Consider the following 14,382-nt stretch of genomic DNA (forward strand, 5'->3'; position numbering starts at 1 on the left):
CTCTCATGCCTTTTGGGCTGTCAAGGTATGTATGCTGTGTCGCAAGCAGAGACCACCACCCTATTATCCAGAATATAGACCAAACAGCCAGCCGAAATAAGCACATACGACCACAGGTCGCGGAGAATTGGGCATCCCGTCCGCTCTGCCATACACAAGCCGCGAACCGGCTGATTAGTAGTTAGGTGGGTGACCACTAGCGAATCCCAGCTGTTGTATGTTTTTGCTTTTCACTTTTTTGCTGTGATGTAGTGTGTGGTTGTGTTATGCGGTAGAAGGTGCGTGGGTGGTGGGTTGTCTTCATTTTGCTCGGACAGTAGGCAGCTGGTGCTGGGTGCGGAGTGCGGAGCGGGGGTCGGAGATGCAGATGAGGGAGCGTCGGTGGGCGTGGGTGGTGCTGCTGCGTTAGGGTTATAACTTATATAGCTTTTTTTGGTGCGGGAGCAGGATACGGAGGTTCTGCTGAAGCGTACATATGTAGATAGTTGTGCTATGGGGTGCGCGCGAAGTGCGGTGGCTTTGGAGGGGTGTGAGTAACTGCTCTTCTGTTCTTTCTGAGTCTTGAATTCGAGGTGATTTAAATCGCTTTCGTTTCTGCAGTAACTGGCATATGTGCATGGGTGCATGTAATCAGCTGTCCAAGACACACACAGCTGCATACAAAGTCCAAAGAATACGCTGACCTATCTTGAGCGCTTCTGCAACAATGCTAGACTCGGCCTCCGCATCAAGCCACCGCCTCATGGCCCCGAGCGCAGCTTCTTCGCCCTCCACTTCCGCATGAACTCGTTCCTCAAATACCCCCTCGCCTTCCTCATGCCCTCCAAAAACGCCTTTGCAACCCTGTTCTTCTCATCCCCAGTCACATCTGCTCCGCCAGTGTTGCTCGCAGAAAGGCCCTCCGCGAACGCCCGGACGCGCTCGTCGTCTATTCCGTTGTTGTCTCCTATAAGGCCAGGAACGTCCCAGCACCACCCCTGAATGACGTTGTATACGAACTGTTCCAGCTTGTCTGACTGTGAGGCTAGGCTCAGACCGAAAGCCGCAGCAAACCCACCCATTGCGCGGGCGCTAGCCGGAGTAAGGACTTGTTGGTGAGTTTTGCGTGCGTTGCGGAGGTAAGTGACAGAGAGTTCGTGGGTGGGGTCAGCGGTTAGGAGGGTAGTGAGCGTTAAGTCGATGTCGGCAATGGCGAGGGCGCGGAGCTGTGCCAAACTTAATGTGCACAGACGGGTGGATGTGGGGATCTCGCCCCAGATGAGCTGTGAGTTTGAGAGTGATTAGTTTGCCGTGGTTCTTTCAAGGATGCGGGAACACAAGGCATGACATACCCATTCGTAACGAGCCTGGTATCTCATCCCTGATGGCGCCCACTTAAACATCTGCGCCCGACATTTTAGTGACATTGCACTGAATCCTTTACCGTTCGCCATTGCAGCCTTTGCATCAATGACCGTGATGTACGGCGTATTGCCTAGTCTCTCCTGCGCTAGAGCCTTTGACATTGCGAAGATCAGGCTATCCGTGCAGGATATAAAACGAGAGTCTGGTTCTCGCTCTGGGGCTTCTTGCTCTGGGACTTCTCGTTCTGGGGGTTCTCGCTCTGAGGCTCTGCCCTCCGAGGCTCGGCGCTCCCATTGGTCGTGCCACAGGTGTAGAGCTGCGTCATAGATTAGTGCTTGGGAATCGTTTCCGAGTGGTTCCGGAATCTTGCTGTTAGGGATATGAAGGAAGTGAGCTGCTCGTATAGTTTCGGGAGTATTGATGCCAGCACTCCCTTTGTGGTACATGCGGTATAGTAGAGCTGGTTGACTGCCGGGCTTCGACCTTCCTTTTGAGACGAGCTGCTCTGTTTCAGAATCATCGGTTTCTACGGAGGGTTGGTTGTCGGACTGGTGGTCATCGGCGGCTGCCTGGAGTTGCTTATATGCGCTGTCTTGTGGTGCAGGTGACGGCGGCGGAGAAGGGCCTTGAGCAACAGCGTTGTTTCCTGGGGACGGATCAGCAGCAGACTGCCATGTTTGATGGAGAGCCTCGAGCTTAAGCTTCTTCTTGATTGACCTGATCCTCTTTCGGTCCAACAGAGTCAATGTCTTCCGACCTTTTGGGTGTTTGGGCTCTGTTTCTGACTGGTGTCGTGCAGGAACAAGTCGAATTCCCAAAGCCTCTGCTCTGCCCTCGAGACTTGTCTGCAAAGCCGACCATCTCTCCTGATCTTCAAATGGGGTGTTGTAAACTTCACGCCAAGCCGATTCCAAGCGATATCTCCGCAGATCACTATACTGAGCGCTCATCTTTGTCGCAGACAGTGGTTCTTCCGATAGTGGCACTTCGGGCAGTGATGTTGGTGCCTCAGCTGCAAGTCCGGAAATTGCGAAGTGATAGTTGAAGACCTCCGCGAGGTCTCTCCAACTGTTGATATAGTAGCGACGAAGAATGCAGACGACGATTTTCTGCTCTTTCGTCCATCGGTGATTCTTCGACTCTTTCTCGTAGGGAAGTTGAACAAACTGGTGGGAGTCTATAACAGCCGTTTCAGACTCAATAGGACTGCATCTCATCCTCTTGTTCCCACCAGAGTCGTCACTGATACTTTTCTCCCTCTTTCTATTTCTCGGTTTCGGGCATGGGAGGACCTCGATGCATGACAAGATACTGGCGTCGTCGTCGTCGCAATCATTTTCACTTTCAGTGTCTTCCGTGAGGTCAACAATCTCGACTGCCTTTGTAGTAGAAAGAATCGATTTCGTAAAAATGCTGTCCTTTTGGCCTCCTGGTTCATAAAACGAAAGGTTGTATTGAGACGTGTGTAGGCTAATCGCTGATCTCCAGTTTGAGTTCTTTGTAGTTGACATGTTCGATGCAAGAAAGAATGAGCGATAGAGAAAACCAAAGATGGCGATGCTGGCCCGACAGTCTGAACTCGAAAAACTGGATTCGAAAACCTGGATTCGTAGTTGATAGGTGCTATGTACTGAAGAAGGGAGACTAGGTAGCGTCTCACACCGTTGTCAGGGCAGGCGCGGCCCTAGCCAAAAGTGAAGGAGCGTCCCTTCCGCAGCGAGTTAGTAAGTGCGCAAGTCGAGGCTAAATTTAGGAACAACTTACTTACCATAATCTCTACCCATGGTTTAGCTACTACTGTCTTAGGTTAGTGGAGCAGCCGAATAGGGAAAGTCAATCAACCATTAGAAGGAAAATAGCTCAGTCCGTATGAGTAGTGTTAGCGAATAATGACTTCAATAGCCACTTCATTGCTCCAGCCGGCTTTTTGATCATTCTCTTTCCAGGCTCTTGCAAGGTCGATCTCGAGGACATTCTCATTCTTCGCAACACAACCCAGCGAGATTGGTTGTCCGAACAGTAGCGCCAGAAAGTCAGTCTCCAAGTTCCTGTTCTCAAGGTCCGAGATCCAAAGACCGTAGGTGCCAAGAGCCTTGAGCGAAGTCCAAACACGCAAGTGCCGACCCCCTTCCCGCTCAACGTAAGAATCGGTATTCACAATGGCCGCCGATCCGGTCATCTTGCCAAGCAGACCGAGAACAGCAACGTCGACTTTGGGACTACCAGAGCCATGACCAGAAAGCCTTGGAAGCTCATAGGAGCCGACTGGTACTGCGGAAAGGATTTCCCAACTTTGCACCGCAATGTCAACATGCACAAATGCTGTAGACTGGCGGCTGAATGGAGAAGATGTTTGGCCAGTTCTGTGGGAGCGTACCACGTAGGTTCCAAATTCAGTCCCAGGGAACTGGTCGAGCGTTAGGAGCTCTGTCAAGCGTCGCTGGGTGGTGTTGAAAACACCTAAGATACCGGTGCCGGTTTGTGCTCTGCCCACATAGGTTCCAATTTTCAGCAGCTGGTGCTCATCGTAACCCGCGTAGGCGTCGATTGTCTTCCCAATTACATCAGGCCGAAGGATTACGGTGTCTCCACGTGGCGTGTTAGCTGTCATCTGGCGGATAAGATCCACGTCGTGCTGGCCAGGCACGTCAGTGATGTATATGGGTCCACCGGAGACGCAACGGGCTGCTCCGTGGAAAGTAGCCCAGGGATGCGACGTTTGAAACATATCCCAGTCGGGCAGGACGTTCAAATGCTGAGTGAAAAGGGCGTTATATGCATTGCAGAAAATATGCCATGGGTGGGATGCCGGAACCTCTGGGAAAAAATCATCCGAATTTCGGACCATCAAACGAGGCTTGTTCGTAGGCATCTGAGAATGGAAAAGAATCTGAGGAACCTGAGACATGCAGGAAATAGCTTTTGCAGAGAAGTGGCGAAGGATGTTTATGCTCCAGGCATCCTGATAAGTTTTAATCAAGCGTCTTCTTTCAGGCGCCGTATCTAACTCGTCGAGAAAGAACTGGGCATCCGTCTTCACGGAGTCGATTCCAGCCGATTCGAGGAAAGAGTAGAAGTCCTGGTAGAGACGATGAACATCTTGTTCATCAACTACCAGCATTTTCCCTGCAGACACTCCAGGCTTCTTTTGAACCTCGGCAGTCTGATACTCATCAGCGATCTTCCCATCTGGGGATATTCCGCCCCAGTAGCCAAGGATGGCGTGCCACACAGCAATGTGTGAAATGTTCTTGTGCCTTTCGCGAATAGTTCTAGCTGTATGTGCCAGCCCATTGGGAAATCCAGCCTTGTTCGCTTCGAATTCCTTCCATCCGCGTTTGAACTGGTCTTCGCCTTCGTGATCCAGGGACTGCCAGTTGTCATCGATTATCAGGTTCGTCACGTTGATATCGTTGCTCTCCAGTTGATCCAAGGCATTGAAGATTGCGGCTTCCGTTAGGTGCTGACCCAGTCCGTTCCAGGTACAGTATGCAAGACCATCATACCACTCTTCCAGCCATTGAGCTTTTAACTTATTCCCTTCAACTTCTTTCATTTCAGCCTCGATTGTGCTGCCAGAGTTGCCGGAGGTGCCGTCAGGACTCCCGTACTTCATAACAAGTCGTCGAGCATGGTACATGGTGGCGGCATTGGCAATCTCGAAAGAGCTGGAGACTGCAACGATAGCAGTTGCATCTTGTTCTTCACCATCGTTTCGTCCTCTGATCTGGACGTGGCCATCTTGATGAACAAGCTCAGTAAGCACATCGCTGACACTGACAGCGAGTATCACGACGTGCTGGCCGTCGTTTCGCAGAAAAGAAGCAAGGACTGCTTCTTTATCAGGAGCGAAATCCCCCTTGCCATGTCGCGGAGCCAACCAAGGGCTCCAAAGTCGGACAAGAGCAAACCACTTATGACATTCAACAGGTTTGCCCAGAGTGTGGTGAGCCCAACCAGATGTACTGCCGGACGCTGGGCCGACTTTTCCAGACACCGTCCAAAGAAGCGTGTTGGGCGTCTGGGCGGCCTGCTCGTCAACAACAAGGTCGGAGCTAATGTTGCTGATGTATTGCGACAATCCAGCTTGAGGGATGTCGGCCTGGTAGATAAGATGTCCATCCGAAAAGGAAAATTGTTCGTTCGCCCATTTCCACGGCTCGTCTTTCCCGGCTCTGAAAGTGATTGTGAATGAGGCATGGGATCGTCCACGGGGTGGTCCGGTCAATTCTCCCGAGAACCATCGCCTTCGACAGTTGTTGGCATCTCCATGGTCGACGAAGAGCTGAGCTTGTGGCTCATCTTCGCTGAGCATCAGCTTTTCCCAGGTGTCAGGATGGCCATGGTTGTGCCAAAGTGCCACCTCCCAAGCTTTGTCCGATTCGGTTTCGATTAGTGCGGTGAACCGTACCTACGTAGTAAAGCGTGTCAGTCGATGCTTCGCAGGGGGATCAGACACAAAGCAAAGGGGAAGTTACGCGTTGCGTGCCTGGAGCCACCACTGTGGTCTGACCCAGCGCAGGCGAGCAGACAAGGTTTGCGTACATTTGATGCAGGTAGGGCCGCGACGACGGCTACTGAGATGACACTAACTCAATGACGGAGGATAATTTCGAACAGACTTTGATGGGTGTCGGGAGCCAAAGTGAAGAGGTCGCAGGCAGTGCGTATGCGTATGTGTTAGGTAGGTTCGGAATCTGGGGAAGCTCACAGCTCACCCGATGACATCGTGCGGAGACAGCACCAACGGCTTTGCCGGAGTCGGCCCGGCGCGTGCGGCAACTCGCCCATGCGCTGATCAAAAAGTTTCATAAACACGTCGCAATTCGCTTCCAATGGCGCCTTTAACGCTTTTGCGGAACGCCTTACGGCCAGGACAATATGCCCTTCGGCAATGTCCTCTCCGTCGTGTCTTGCCAAGGACTGTGCGACGGTCCATCACCCAGGGAACTATACGCAAGAGGATTGAGGCAGAATGGGAGTGGAAAGAGCAGGCGAAGCAGATCAGAAAAGGCGAGAAACAAAGTTTTTTAAGCTTTTTGGAAGAGCGCGGGTACATCAAGCAAATTGCTGGGTAAGGAACACCCCATCTTTCTTGGACATTCGCTGACGGAAGCCTCGCAGTGGAAGAGACATCCTCGATAGAGCCATGACCGATAAACGCCTCGGCGCATACGTGGGAATCGATCCAACAGCCCCTTCGATGCACGTCGGACACATCTTACCTTTCATGGTCATATTCTGGATGTATCTACACGGATTTCACGCAATAACACTCCTCGGCGGCGCCACAGCCAAGGTCGGGGACCCTACGGACAGGCTCCAGGCCCGGGATTTGGGAAACTCTGCTACTCGCAAAGCCAACATGGCTGCGATGCATTTTCAAATAAAAAAGATATGGGCGAGCGTGGAAGTACAAGGACGGAAACATGGCTTTCAAAGACAATGGTCGTGGAGGCGCGCGCTGGTGAATAACAACGTATGGCACCAAAAACTGACGGTGATAGAGTTCTTAAAGGTCCTGGCTTCAGGCATTCCTCTAGGCCCTCTCCTCAGCCGGGATACGTAGGTCGTCTGGCAACAAAACGGTTGCAAATAAACTGGAAGTACTGAGCTGACAAACGATAGAGTCAAGAACCGTCAAAAAAAAGGGAACGGCATGTCATTTGCGGAATTCACTTATCCTCTGCTTCAGGCCTGGGATTGGTGGCACATGTTCAGTCACAACCGGATTACCATTCAGGTCGGTGGATCTGATCAGTTCGGCAACATTGTGGCTGGCATAGATGCCATAAACTATGTCAGAAGGACCGTACTCGAGCCTCTAGTTCAAGAGCAAGTACTCCCGCCGACTCCCGACAAAGAGTATATGTGGGCTCCCTATGGCATTACTGTGCCTCTCCTAACAACGCCATCGGGCGAAAAGTTTGGCAAAAGTGCTGGAAATGCAATTTGGTTGGACAAGGAGATGACTAGCAGTTATGACCTATATGGGGTATGCCACTCGATTCTTACTTTTCATGACCATCAACGCTGACAGTAGACCTGCAGTTCTGGATGAAAACTCCTGACTCCGAAGTCGAGCGCTACCTGAAGCTCTTTACGTTCCTGCCTCTTTCGACCATCAAGTCTACGGTACAAGAGCACATGAAGGATCCGTCGCAACGTGTGGCTCAGCACCTTCTTGCCGAGGAATTCGTTGAATTGGTTCATGGGCAGCAGTCCGCAAGGGAAGCTGCTGCGCAGCACAAGGCGTTCTTTCTCGGGCGTGCGACGAAAAACAATGATGCTACTGCCGGGAATGTTCCGATTGCGTGGGACAATGCTCCTTCGACCAGAGTTAAGCTCCCTGAATCACTCGTGTATGGGCAGACATGGAGCAGTATCCTCTGGAGCGCAGGTTTGGTAGCTAGCAAGGCCGAGGCGAACCGCTTGATTCAAGCGCAAGGCGCTTATGTGGGAAGCAGGCCAGGCCAAGTCGGAGGTATGGGTGACGAGGTCAAGTTCACGCCAATCAAAGCCCCGCATCAAGGAGACGCGGTACAATACATCTTCGACGAGAAGCATTTGCTGCTGAGAATTGGTAAGTGGAAGATCAAATTCGTGGAAATCATTAGCGACGAAGAGTTCAGGGAAAAGGGTCTTGAGGTACCGGGCTGGCAAACCAAAGCTGAGGGCGCCAAAGCTGGGGGCGCCAAAAATCAATGAAGCGGATTGTAAGTCGGGGGTTGTGGGAAAAAAGTTTCAAATAGATGCCATCACGCCGCTCAAATATTACTCCTATAATGTAAGAGGTTTTGCCAGAGCTTCCGTTGATTTCGTGACGGAGTTTGGCAAGCAAGCCGCCCGGCTAATCTCCGCACAAACGCCAGACGCGTCTATCTACGCGTCAACGCGTCATGGGCCGGGGTCGCGCGTCTTGATTGACGGCTTCCATTCCGCCCACACACCTACTGCCGCCACCAAATCAACGCAACCATGGCGCGAGGTATCGAGGGAAACGAAATGTCCACCCCAAAGCCGGCCAAGCTCAAAAAGCAGGCCTCCACCTCCAGCCAGCCGAAAAGCACGCAGAAATCAATCCTTGGTTTCTTTCAGAAAAAGGCCGACGCCAGCAGCCCCAAACCGGACACGGCGCTCAAATCCTCGCCTACTCCCGCCCCAGCGACGCGTGAAACTCGGCGGAAGAGCGATGCGAGTGCTCTGCCGCCCGTACCTGGCAGTGACGCCCTTATGTCTTCGAGCCCGGTGTTCAGCGGCGATGAGCAGGGCAAGGAGAAAGAGAACGGTTTGTCGCTTCTGAAATGTCGACGATTCCGAGTGCTGATGGCCTCCAAGAGCTTCCGAGTTTCGCTGCTGCAACCAGTCCATCCCGAAAGGCAAGCCGCACTTCACGAGTATCGTTGGGACTCGGGCTGACATTCTAGTAGACGAAGAAGGCGATCAGTTATGCCGAATCCGAAGACGAAGACGACGCGTTTCAACCTGTATCAGCAAAAGTGACCAACGGACGAGCAAAACGGAGAAAGCTTGTGACAGAAGACTCGGATGATGATGAGTATGGGGTTGATGCCGCTACGGAGGCCGCCATGCTGGATGAGGGTACGTCAACGGACTTCTTCGTTGCGGAGGCACGCGCAATTTTGGTTGCGGAGTTGGAATCTAACATTGGCCAGATATAGACGACTTCGTTGTCCCAGATGATTCGGATGAAGACGTCGCGCCAAGAAAACGAAAGCGCGCATCGGCTCCTCAATCTCGCAAAGTCTCGAAGAAGTCGTCTCCTATTCCACCGCCCTCTGAAGATGAGGATGTCGACATGGATAGGGGAGCAACCTCCACGGCGCAGCAATGGAAATACGATCCCGAGAACCTAGGACCTTTGAATCCTCGCACTTCTCCAGATACCGCCAAGAAAGCCGCAACTGCCAAAACAGCCAAGCCAAAGGCGCACATGTCGGAGCCGGAGCAACGCTACACATGGCTTGCGGATATTCGTGACGCAGACAGAAATCCTCCTGATCATCCTGACTATGATCCTCGCTCCATCTACATCCCACCTCTGGCATGGAACAAATTCTCCCCCTTTGAGAAGCAGTATTGGGAAATCAAGCAAAGGCTCTGGGATACGATCGTGTTTTTCAAGAAAGGAAAGTTTTACGAGCTGTATGAAAACGATGCCACGATTGGCCACCAGCTTTTTGACTTGAAGCTTACGGACCGTGTCAATATGCGCATGGTTGGTGTACCCGAAGCTTCTTTGGACATGTGGGCAAACCAATTCGTGGCCAAGGGCTACAAGATTGCTCGTGTGGATCAAATGGAGTCTGCGTTAGCCAAGGAGATGCGCGAGAGGGGAGGAGCCAAACCCACCAAAGTCTCCAAAGAAGACAAGGTTATCCGCCGGGAGCTTTCAACGGTCCTGACAGCTGGTACGCTTGTCGATGGAGGTATGCTCCAAGATGACATGTCTACCTATTGCGTTGCCATCAAGGAGGTTGACCGAGACGACCTACCTGCGTTCGGTATCGCTTTTGTCGACACCGCTACGGCCCAGTTCCAGCTCTGTGAATTCGAGGATGATGTTGACATGACAAAATTCGAGACTTTTGTCGCGCAGATTCGGCCAGGCGAGTTACTGCTTGAAAAATCTTGCATATCCGCAAAGGCACTCCGCATCCTCAAGAACAATACCAGTCCTACGACTCTTTGGAACTACCTCAAACCATCTAAGGAATTCTGGTCAGCGGACAACACTTCTCGCGAGATTGACGCAAGCGGATACTTCGTTTCTGCCGACCAGAATAACATCGAAGCCTGGCCCACCGTTTTACGAGAAGCCAAAGAAGACAAAGATCTTGCTATGTCTGCTTTTGGTGCTCTGCTTCAATACCTTCGGACTCTCAAAATCGAAAGGGACATTGTGACCCTCGGGAACTTCTCATGGTATGATCCGATCAGGAAGGCTACGAGCCTGGTGCTTGACGGTCAAAGTTTGATCAACCTTGAGGTGTTCGCCAACAGCTTTGATGGCGGCACGGATGGCACGTTGTTTTCCATGCTCAACCGGTGCATCACTCCATTCGGAAAGCGCATGCTCAAGCAATGGGTCTGCCATCCTCTTGCAGATGCCCGGAAGATCAACCAGCGACTGGATGCAGTTGATGCCCTGAACGCAGACAACACAGTTAGGGACCGCTTTACTGCCTCTTTGAGCAAATTGCCAGATCTCGAGCGCCTCTTGTCCAGGGTTCACGCTGGCAGAATTAAGGCCCAAGATTTTGTCAAGGTCGTTGAAGGTTTCGAACAGATCGAATACACCATGAGCCTTTTGAGCCAATTTGGTTCTGGTGAAGGCGTGATTGGCCAATTGATATCTGCAATGCCCGATCTTTCTGGGTCGCTGAAGCATTGGAGAGATGCTTTTGACCGCGGCAAGGCTAAACAAGACGGCATCTTGGTACCGGAACCTGGTGTAGAACAAGATTTTGATGACAGCCAGCAAACGATTGAGGAAGTGCTTGCGGAGCTCGAGTCTTTGTTGAAAAACGTTCGCCGCGAGCTGGGTTCCGCTGCCATCTGCTATCGCGACAACGGCAAGGAAATCTATCAGCTCGAGGTCCCCATCAAGGTTAAGGGTATTCCAAAGTCCTGGGACCAGATGTCCGCCACGGCAAAGGTCAAGCGGTACTACAGCCCTGAGCTCCGGGGGCTTGTACGCAAACTTCAGGAGGCACAGGAAACACACGGCCAGATCGTCAAGGAGGTCGCAGGAAGGTTTTATGCGCGATTCGATGAAGACTACTCCACTTGGCTGGCTGCTGTCAAGATCATTGCCCAGCTCGACTGTCTCATCAGCCTTGCCAAGGCTTCCGCTTCGCTCGGGGAGCCTAGTTGCAGGCCGAAGTTTGTTGACTATGAGAGAACAGTCTTGGAGTTCGAGGAGCTGCGTCATCCGTGCATGCTCACCAACGTCACGGATTTCATCCCGAACGACATCAAGCTTGGTGGCGACTCACCGAACATCGACCTTTTGACGGGTGCTAACGCTGCTGGAAAGTCGACGATTCTCAGAATGGTAAGCCAACTTCCGGTCACCGTGTTTGATTTGAATGCTAACAAAATCCCAGACATGCATCGCAGTCATCCTTGCTCAGATCGGATGCCATGTACCCTGCACTTCCGCCACCCTCACTCCAGTCGACCGCATCATGTCGCGTCTCGGTGCCCAAGACAACATTTTCGCCGCGCAATCCACGTTCTTCGTCGAGCTTTCCGAGACCAAAAAGATCCTCTCAGAAGCCACGCCCCGCTCGCTGGTCATTCTCGACGAGCTCGGCCGCGGCACCAGTTCCTACGACGGCGTTGCCGTGGCCCAGGCCGTGCTGCACCACATCGCCACGCACATCGGCTGCCTCGGCTTCTTTGCGACGCACTACCACTCCCTCGCAACCGAGTTCTCCGGACACCCCGAGATCAAGCCCAAGCGCATGGCGATCCACGTCGACGACGCGAACCGCCGCGTCACGTTCCTGTACCAGCTCGAGGACGGCGTGGCCGAGGGCAGCTTCGGCATGCACTGCGCGGCTATGTGCGGGATTGCGGCCAAGGTGATTGAGCGCGCAGAGGTCGCGGCCAAGGAGTGGGAGCACACGAGCCGCCTTAAGGAGAGCCTGGACCAGGCGAGGCAAGGCTGCTATGTCCCGTTGGGCTTGCAGAGTGATGTCAGCTGGTTGCTGAAGGAGAGCCAGGACGTTGTGGACGAAAGGGGTATTGATGTGTTGATGAGGGCTGTGGAGGCTCTGTAAGTGATGGTATGTTGCTATGTCCGAGGATGTGTTGTTAAGAACACGCACGCGCGACGCTTCTGCTTTGCGTCCGGAGCGTTTGGCATGGTTGCTAAATACATGATGGACTGAGTTTTTGTTTCTGGAAAATGAGCGCTGGTTTGCTTTTCGGCGTTGGGTATGGCTTGAGGAGCTGTAAAGTCATGGTGTCATGTTATCATGGAGGAAAAGGTCGAAAGGTCTAAGAGCTGTGCATACTAGCAGAGGTATACACTGCTGTGATTAGGACAGTTTAAGATGATGGAATGAAGACAGTCTCGTTTTGTATGGCGCCAAGGATTCAGTTGCTCAGTTCAAAAATCTAACAGATTGGCTAATCCGTTGAGCTAGCGGACCAGTCTTCCAGATAAATGTCTCACTGACCCGACGTGGATTTATCCAGACTCGAGTACACGAACTTCTCAAACTCAGTCAGCAGCTCAATAGTCTTGTTATCTCCGGCCGGTACAAGCTGAGAGAGGTATATGCCGGCAACGCCGTTGTTGAGGTCCATCCACTACAAAAAATCAATCAATGAACTAGATTTCAACTCAAAAATGCACAAGACTTACCCAGTAGCAATTCGGGAACCCCCACCAAGTCAGTGAGTTTTCGCCCCGTCGGCCCGGAACAGCAGCAGTGTTAACCAAGCCACCAAGCCCAAAGCTCACAGGCACGTCATCAGGGACCGTATTCCAGATACCTTTCCGGAACGACGAGAACGCCGTAGCGTTCCAGACCGCATTACGGTACGTCGCGTACTCGGCCGGGTCGTCAAGGCCCTTGGTACCGCTCTGCAGATGGGATTTAAACATCTCCCTGACGGTCGCGGGCCGCAGGAGCGTCCCCGTGAGGACGCCGCGGTAGAGCTTGAGCATGTCGGTGACGGTGGCGTAGAGGCCGGCGCCGCCGAAGTCGTCGGCGACCGGGTCAGGCATGATGGGGTGTCGCTCCCTGACTAGGACGTGCCCTTCGCGCTCCCAGTTCTTGACTTTTCGGGCGCGGAGGTCGGCACGTTGGTCGAGGTGGAAGGTGGTGTCATTGGCGGAGACGGGGCGGAAGATTTGTTGCTCCATGTACGCGCCCAGGGGCATGGATGTGGCGCGTTCGATCTTGTGGTTTGAGTTCGAGTTGTGAATTGCTGGGTTTGGTGTTGTTAGGGGGTGCGGGACTTACTGCGAGGCCTGCCCAGTCGATGCTGGGGGAGTACAGCCATCGTTCACCCGGCTCGAAGAGGAGGAATGTGTGGAATGATTCTTTCTGTACTTCGCGGTTAGACGAAGATGGATTCAATGGTTGCCGGAATGGGTTTGCTTACGATGGTCTGCTGGATTAAGGGCCGGTTTCCATGCAGCTCATGGTAGCGCGCCAAGAGCGGATCCATGAACGTGTAGGCCATGCCGCTGGAGTGGGTCAGCATCTGCCTGATGATCATTTCATGTCAGTACAAATTCCAGTCTTTTACTACAAGCGCGCAATTTACCGCAGGGTAACAGCCTTCGTGGCTGGTCGGAAGATGGGTTCGTCCTTGTCGTTGAAGCCGGTCAAGATTTGGGGATCCTTCCACTCGGGCAGCACTTCTGCTATGTCGGAATCCAGGCTTAGTTGGCCCCTTTCGACACACTGCATCGCGGCAATGGTGGTCACGAACTTGGAGGCTGAGGCGATCCAATGCACGGCATCGGCATCAGTGGGGTCGGCAGATTCTTCTCCAAAAGCCTTGGCGCAGTGAAAGGTCCCTTGGTTTGTGTGGTCAGTAAACAACAGGCATTAAATGGAAGAATGAATTCGTATGCTCTTTACCGTCCTTGTTGATGGCGCCAAGGGTAACCCGCGGGAGAGGTAGCTTGTCCTCCTCACAGTTGTGACGGAAAGCCTTGACGGTTTCATCGAAAGAGGCCATGGTGGTAAAGGAACTCTAGGTGGTAGCAAGGGAGTAGCTTGGTTACTTGCCCTGACGCGCTTGTGGATTTGTATGCCTTTTTGTACTGAAAGGACCTTGTGTGGATCATGCTTCTTCCATCTGAAGTCTGCATTGAATGACGAGGCTACTTACATGGCGTAGCGTGGTTGAATCGGAATTAACCCTGTAAATGGAAGGCCAGAGCCCAGTGTACAAGGGGTCTCCAGGAACTCTGCAGCCGCTCCCCTGTCAATGCATATATTTTCTGAGCGGCTCACACCATCATCTCCCTATTTTCAAGAGCATTGA

General features: G+C 52.6%; 5 protein-coding genes across 5 annotated transcripts; 2 read left to right on the plus strand and 3 right to left on the minus strand.

The window, feature by feature from the left end:
* Positions 1-740: 740 nt before the first annotated feature.
* Positions 741-2,855, minus strand: K452DRAFT_298901 (uncharacterized protein; the record flags this gene model as incomplete). Its single annotated transcript, XM_033542164.1, has 2 exons — positions 741-1,262; positions 1,332-2,855. 2 exons carry the CDS (start codon positions 2,853-2,855, stop codon positions 741-743), a joined length of 2,046 nt encoding a protein of 681 aa, XP_033396531.1.
* A 368-nt stretch (positions 2,856-3,223) lies between these two features.
* K452DRAFT_229416 (glycoside hydrolase family 36 protein) lies at positions 3,224-5,891 on the minus strand (the record flags this gene model as incomplete). The annotated part of the gene is made up of 2 exons (XM_033537041.1): positions 3,224-5,755; positions 5,823-5,891. The coding sequence occupies 2 exons, from the start codon at positions 5,889-5,891 to the stop codon at positions 3,224-3,226; spliced, it is 2,601 nt and encodes an 866-aa protein (XP_033396532.1).
* Positions 5,892-6,170: 279 nt separating this feature from the next.
* Positions 6,171-8,150, plus strand: K452DRAFT_251551 (uncharacterized protein). Its single transcript, XM_033538221.1, has 4 exons — positions 6,171-6,418; positions 6,469-6,909; positions 6,973-7,339; positions 7,396-8,150. The coding sequence occupies exons 1-4, from the start codon at positions 6,180-6,182 to the stop codon at positions 8,050-8,052; spliced, it is 1,704 nt and encodes a 567-aa protein (XP_033396533.1). The 5' UTR covers positions 6,171-6,179; the 3' UTR covers positions 8,053-8,150.
* Positions 8,151-8,322: 172 nt separating this feature from the next.
* K452DRAFT_327169 (uncharacterized protein) lies at positions 8,323-12,152 on the plus strand (the record flags this gene model as incomplete). Its single annotated transcript, XM_033544896.1, has 5 exons — positions 8,323-8,636; positions 8,666-8,741; positions 8,775-8,946; positions 9,021-11,422; positions 11,475-12,152. The coding sequence occupies 5 exons, from the start codon at positions 8,323-8,325 to the stop codon at positions 12,150-12,152; spliced, it is 3,642 nt and encodes a 1,213-aa protein (XP_033396534.1).
* A 394-nt stretch (positions 12,153-12,546) lies between these two features.
* On the minus strand, positions 12,547-14,073 carry K452DRAFT_229224 (uncharacterized protein; the record flags this gene model as incomplete). Its single annotated transcript, XM_033537023.1, has 6 exons — positions 12,547-12,687; positions 12,743-13,282; positions 13,347-13,430; positions 13,489-13,594; positions 13,654-13,909; positions 13,974-14,073. The coding sequence occupies 6 exons, from the start codon at positions 14,071-14,073 to the stop codon at positions 12,547-12,549; spliced, it is 1,227 nt and encodes a 408-aa protein (XP_033396535.1).
* Between the last annotated feature and the right edge of the window lie 309 nt (positions 14,074-14,382).

This window comes from Aplosporella prunicola, assembly GCF_010093885.1.
Source record: "Aplosporella prunicola CBS 121167 unplaced genomic scaffold K452scaffold_15, whole genome shotgun sequence".
NCBI classification, from domain to species: Eukaryota; Fungi; Ascomycota; class Dothideomycetes; order Botryosphaeriales; family Aplosporellaceae; genus Aplosporella; species Aplosporella prunicola.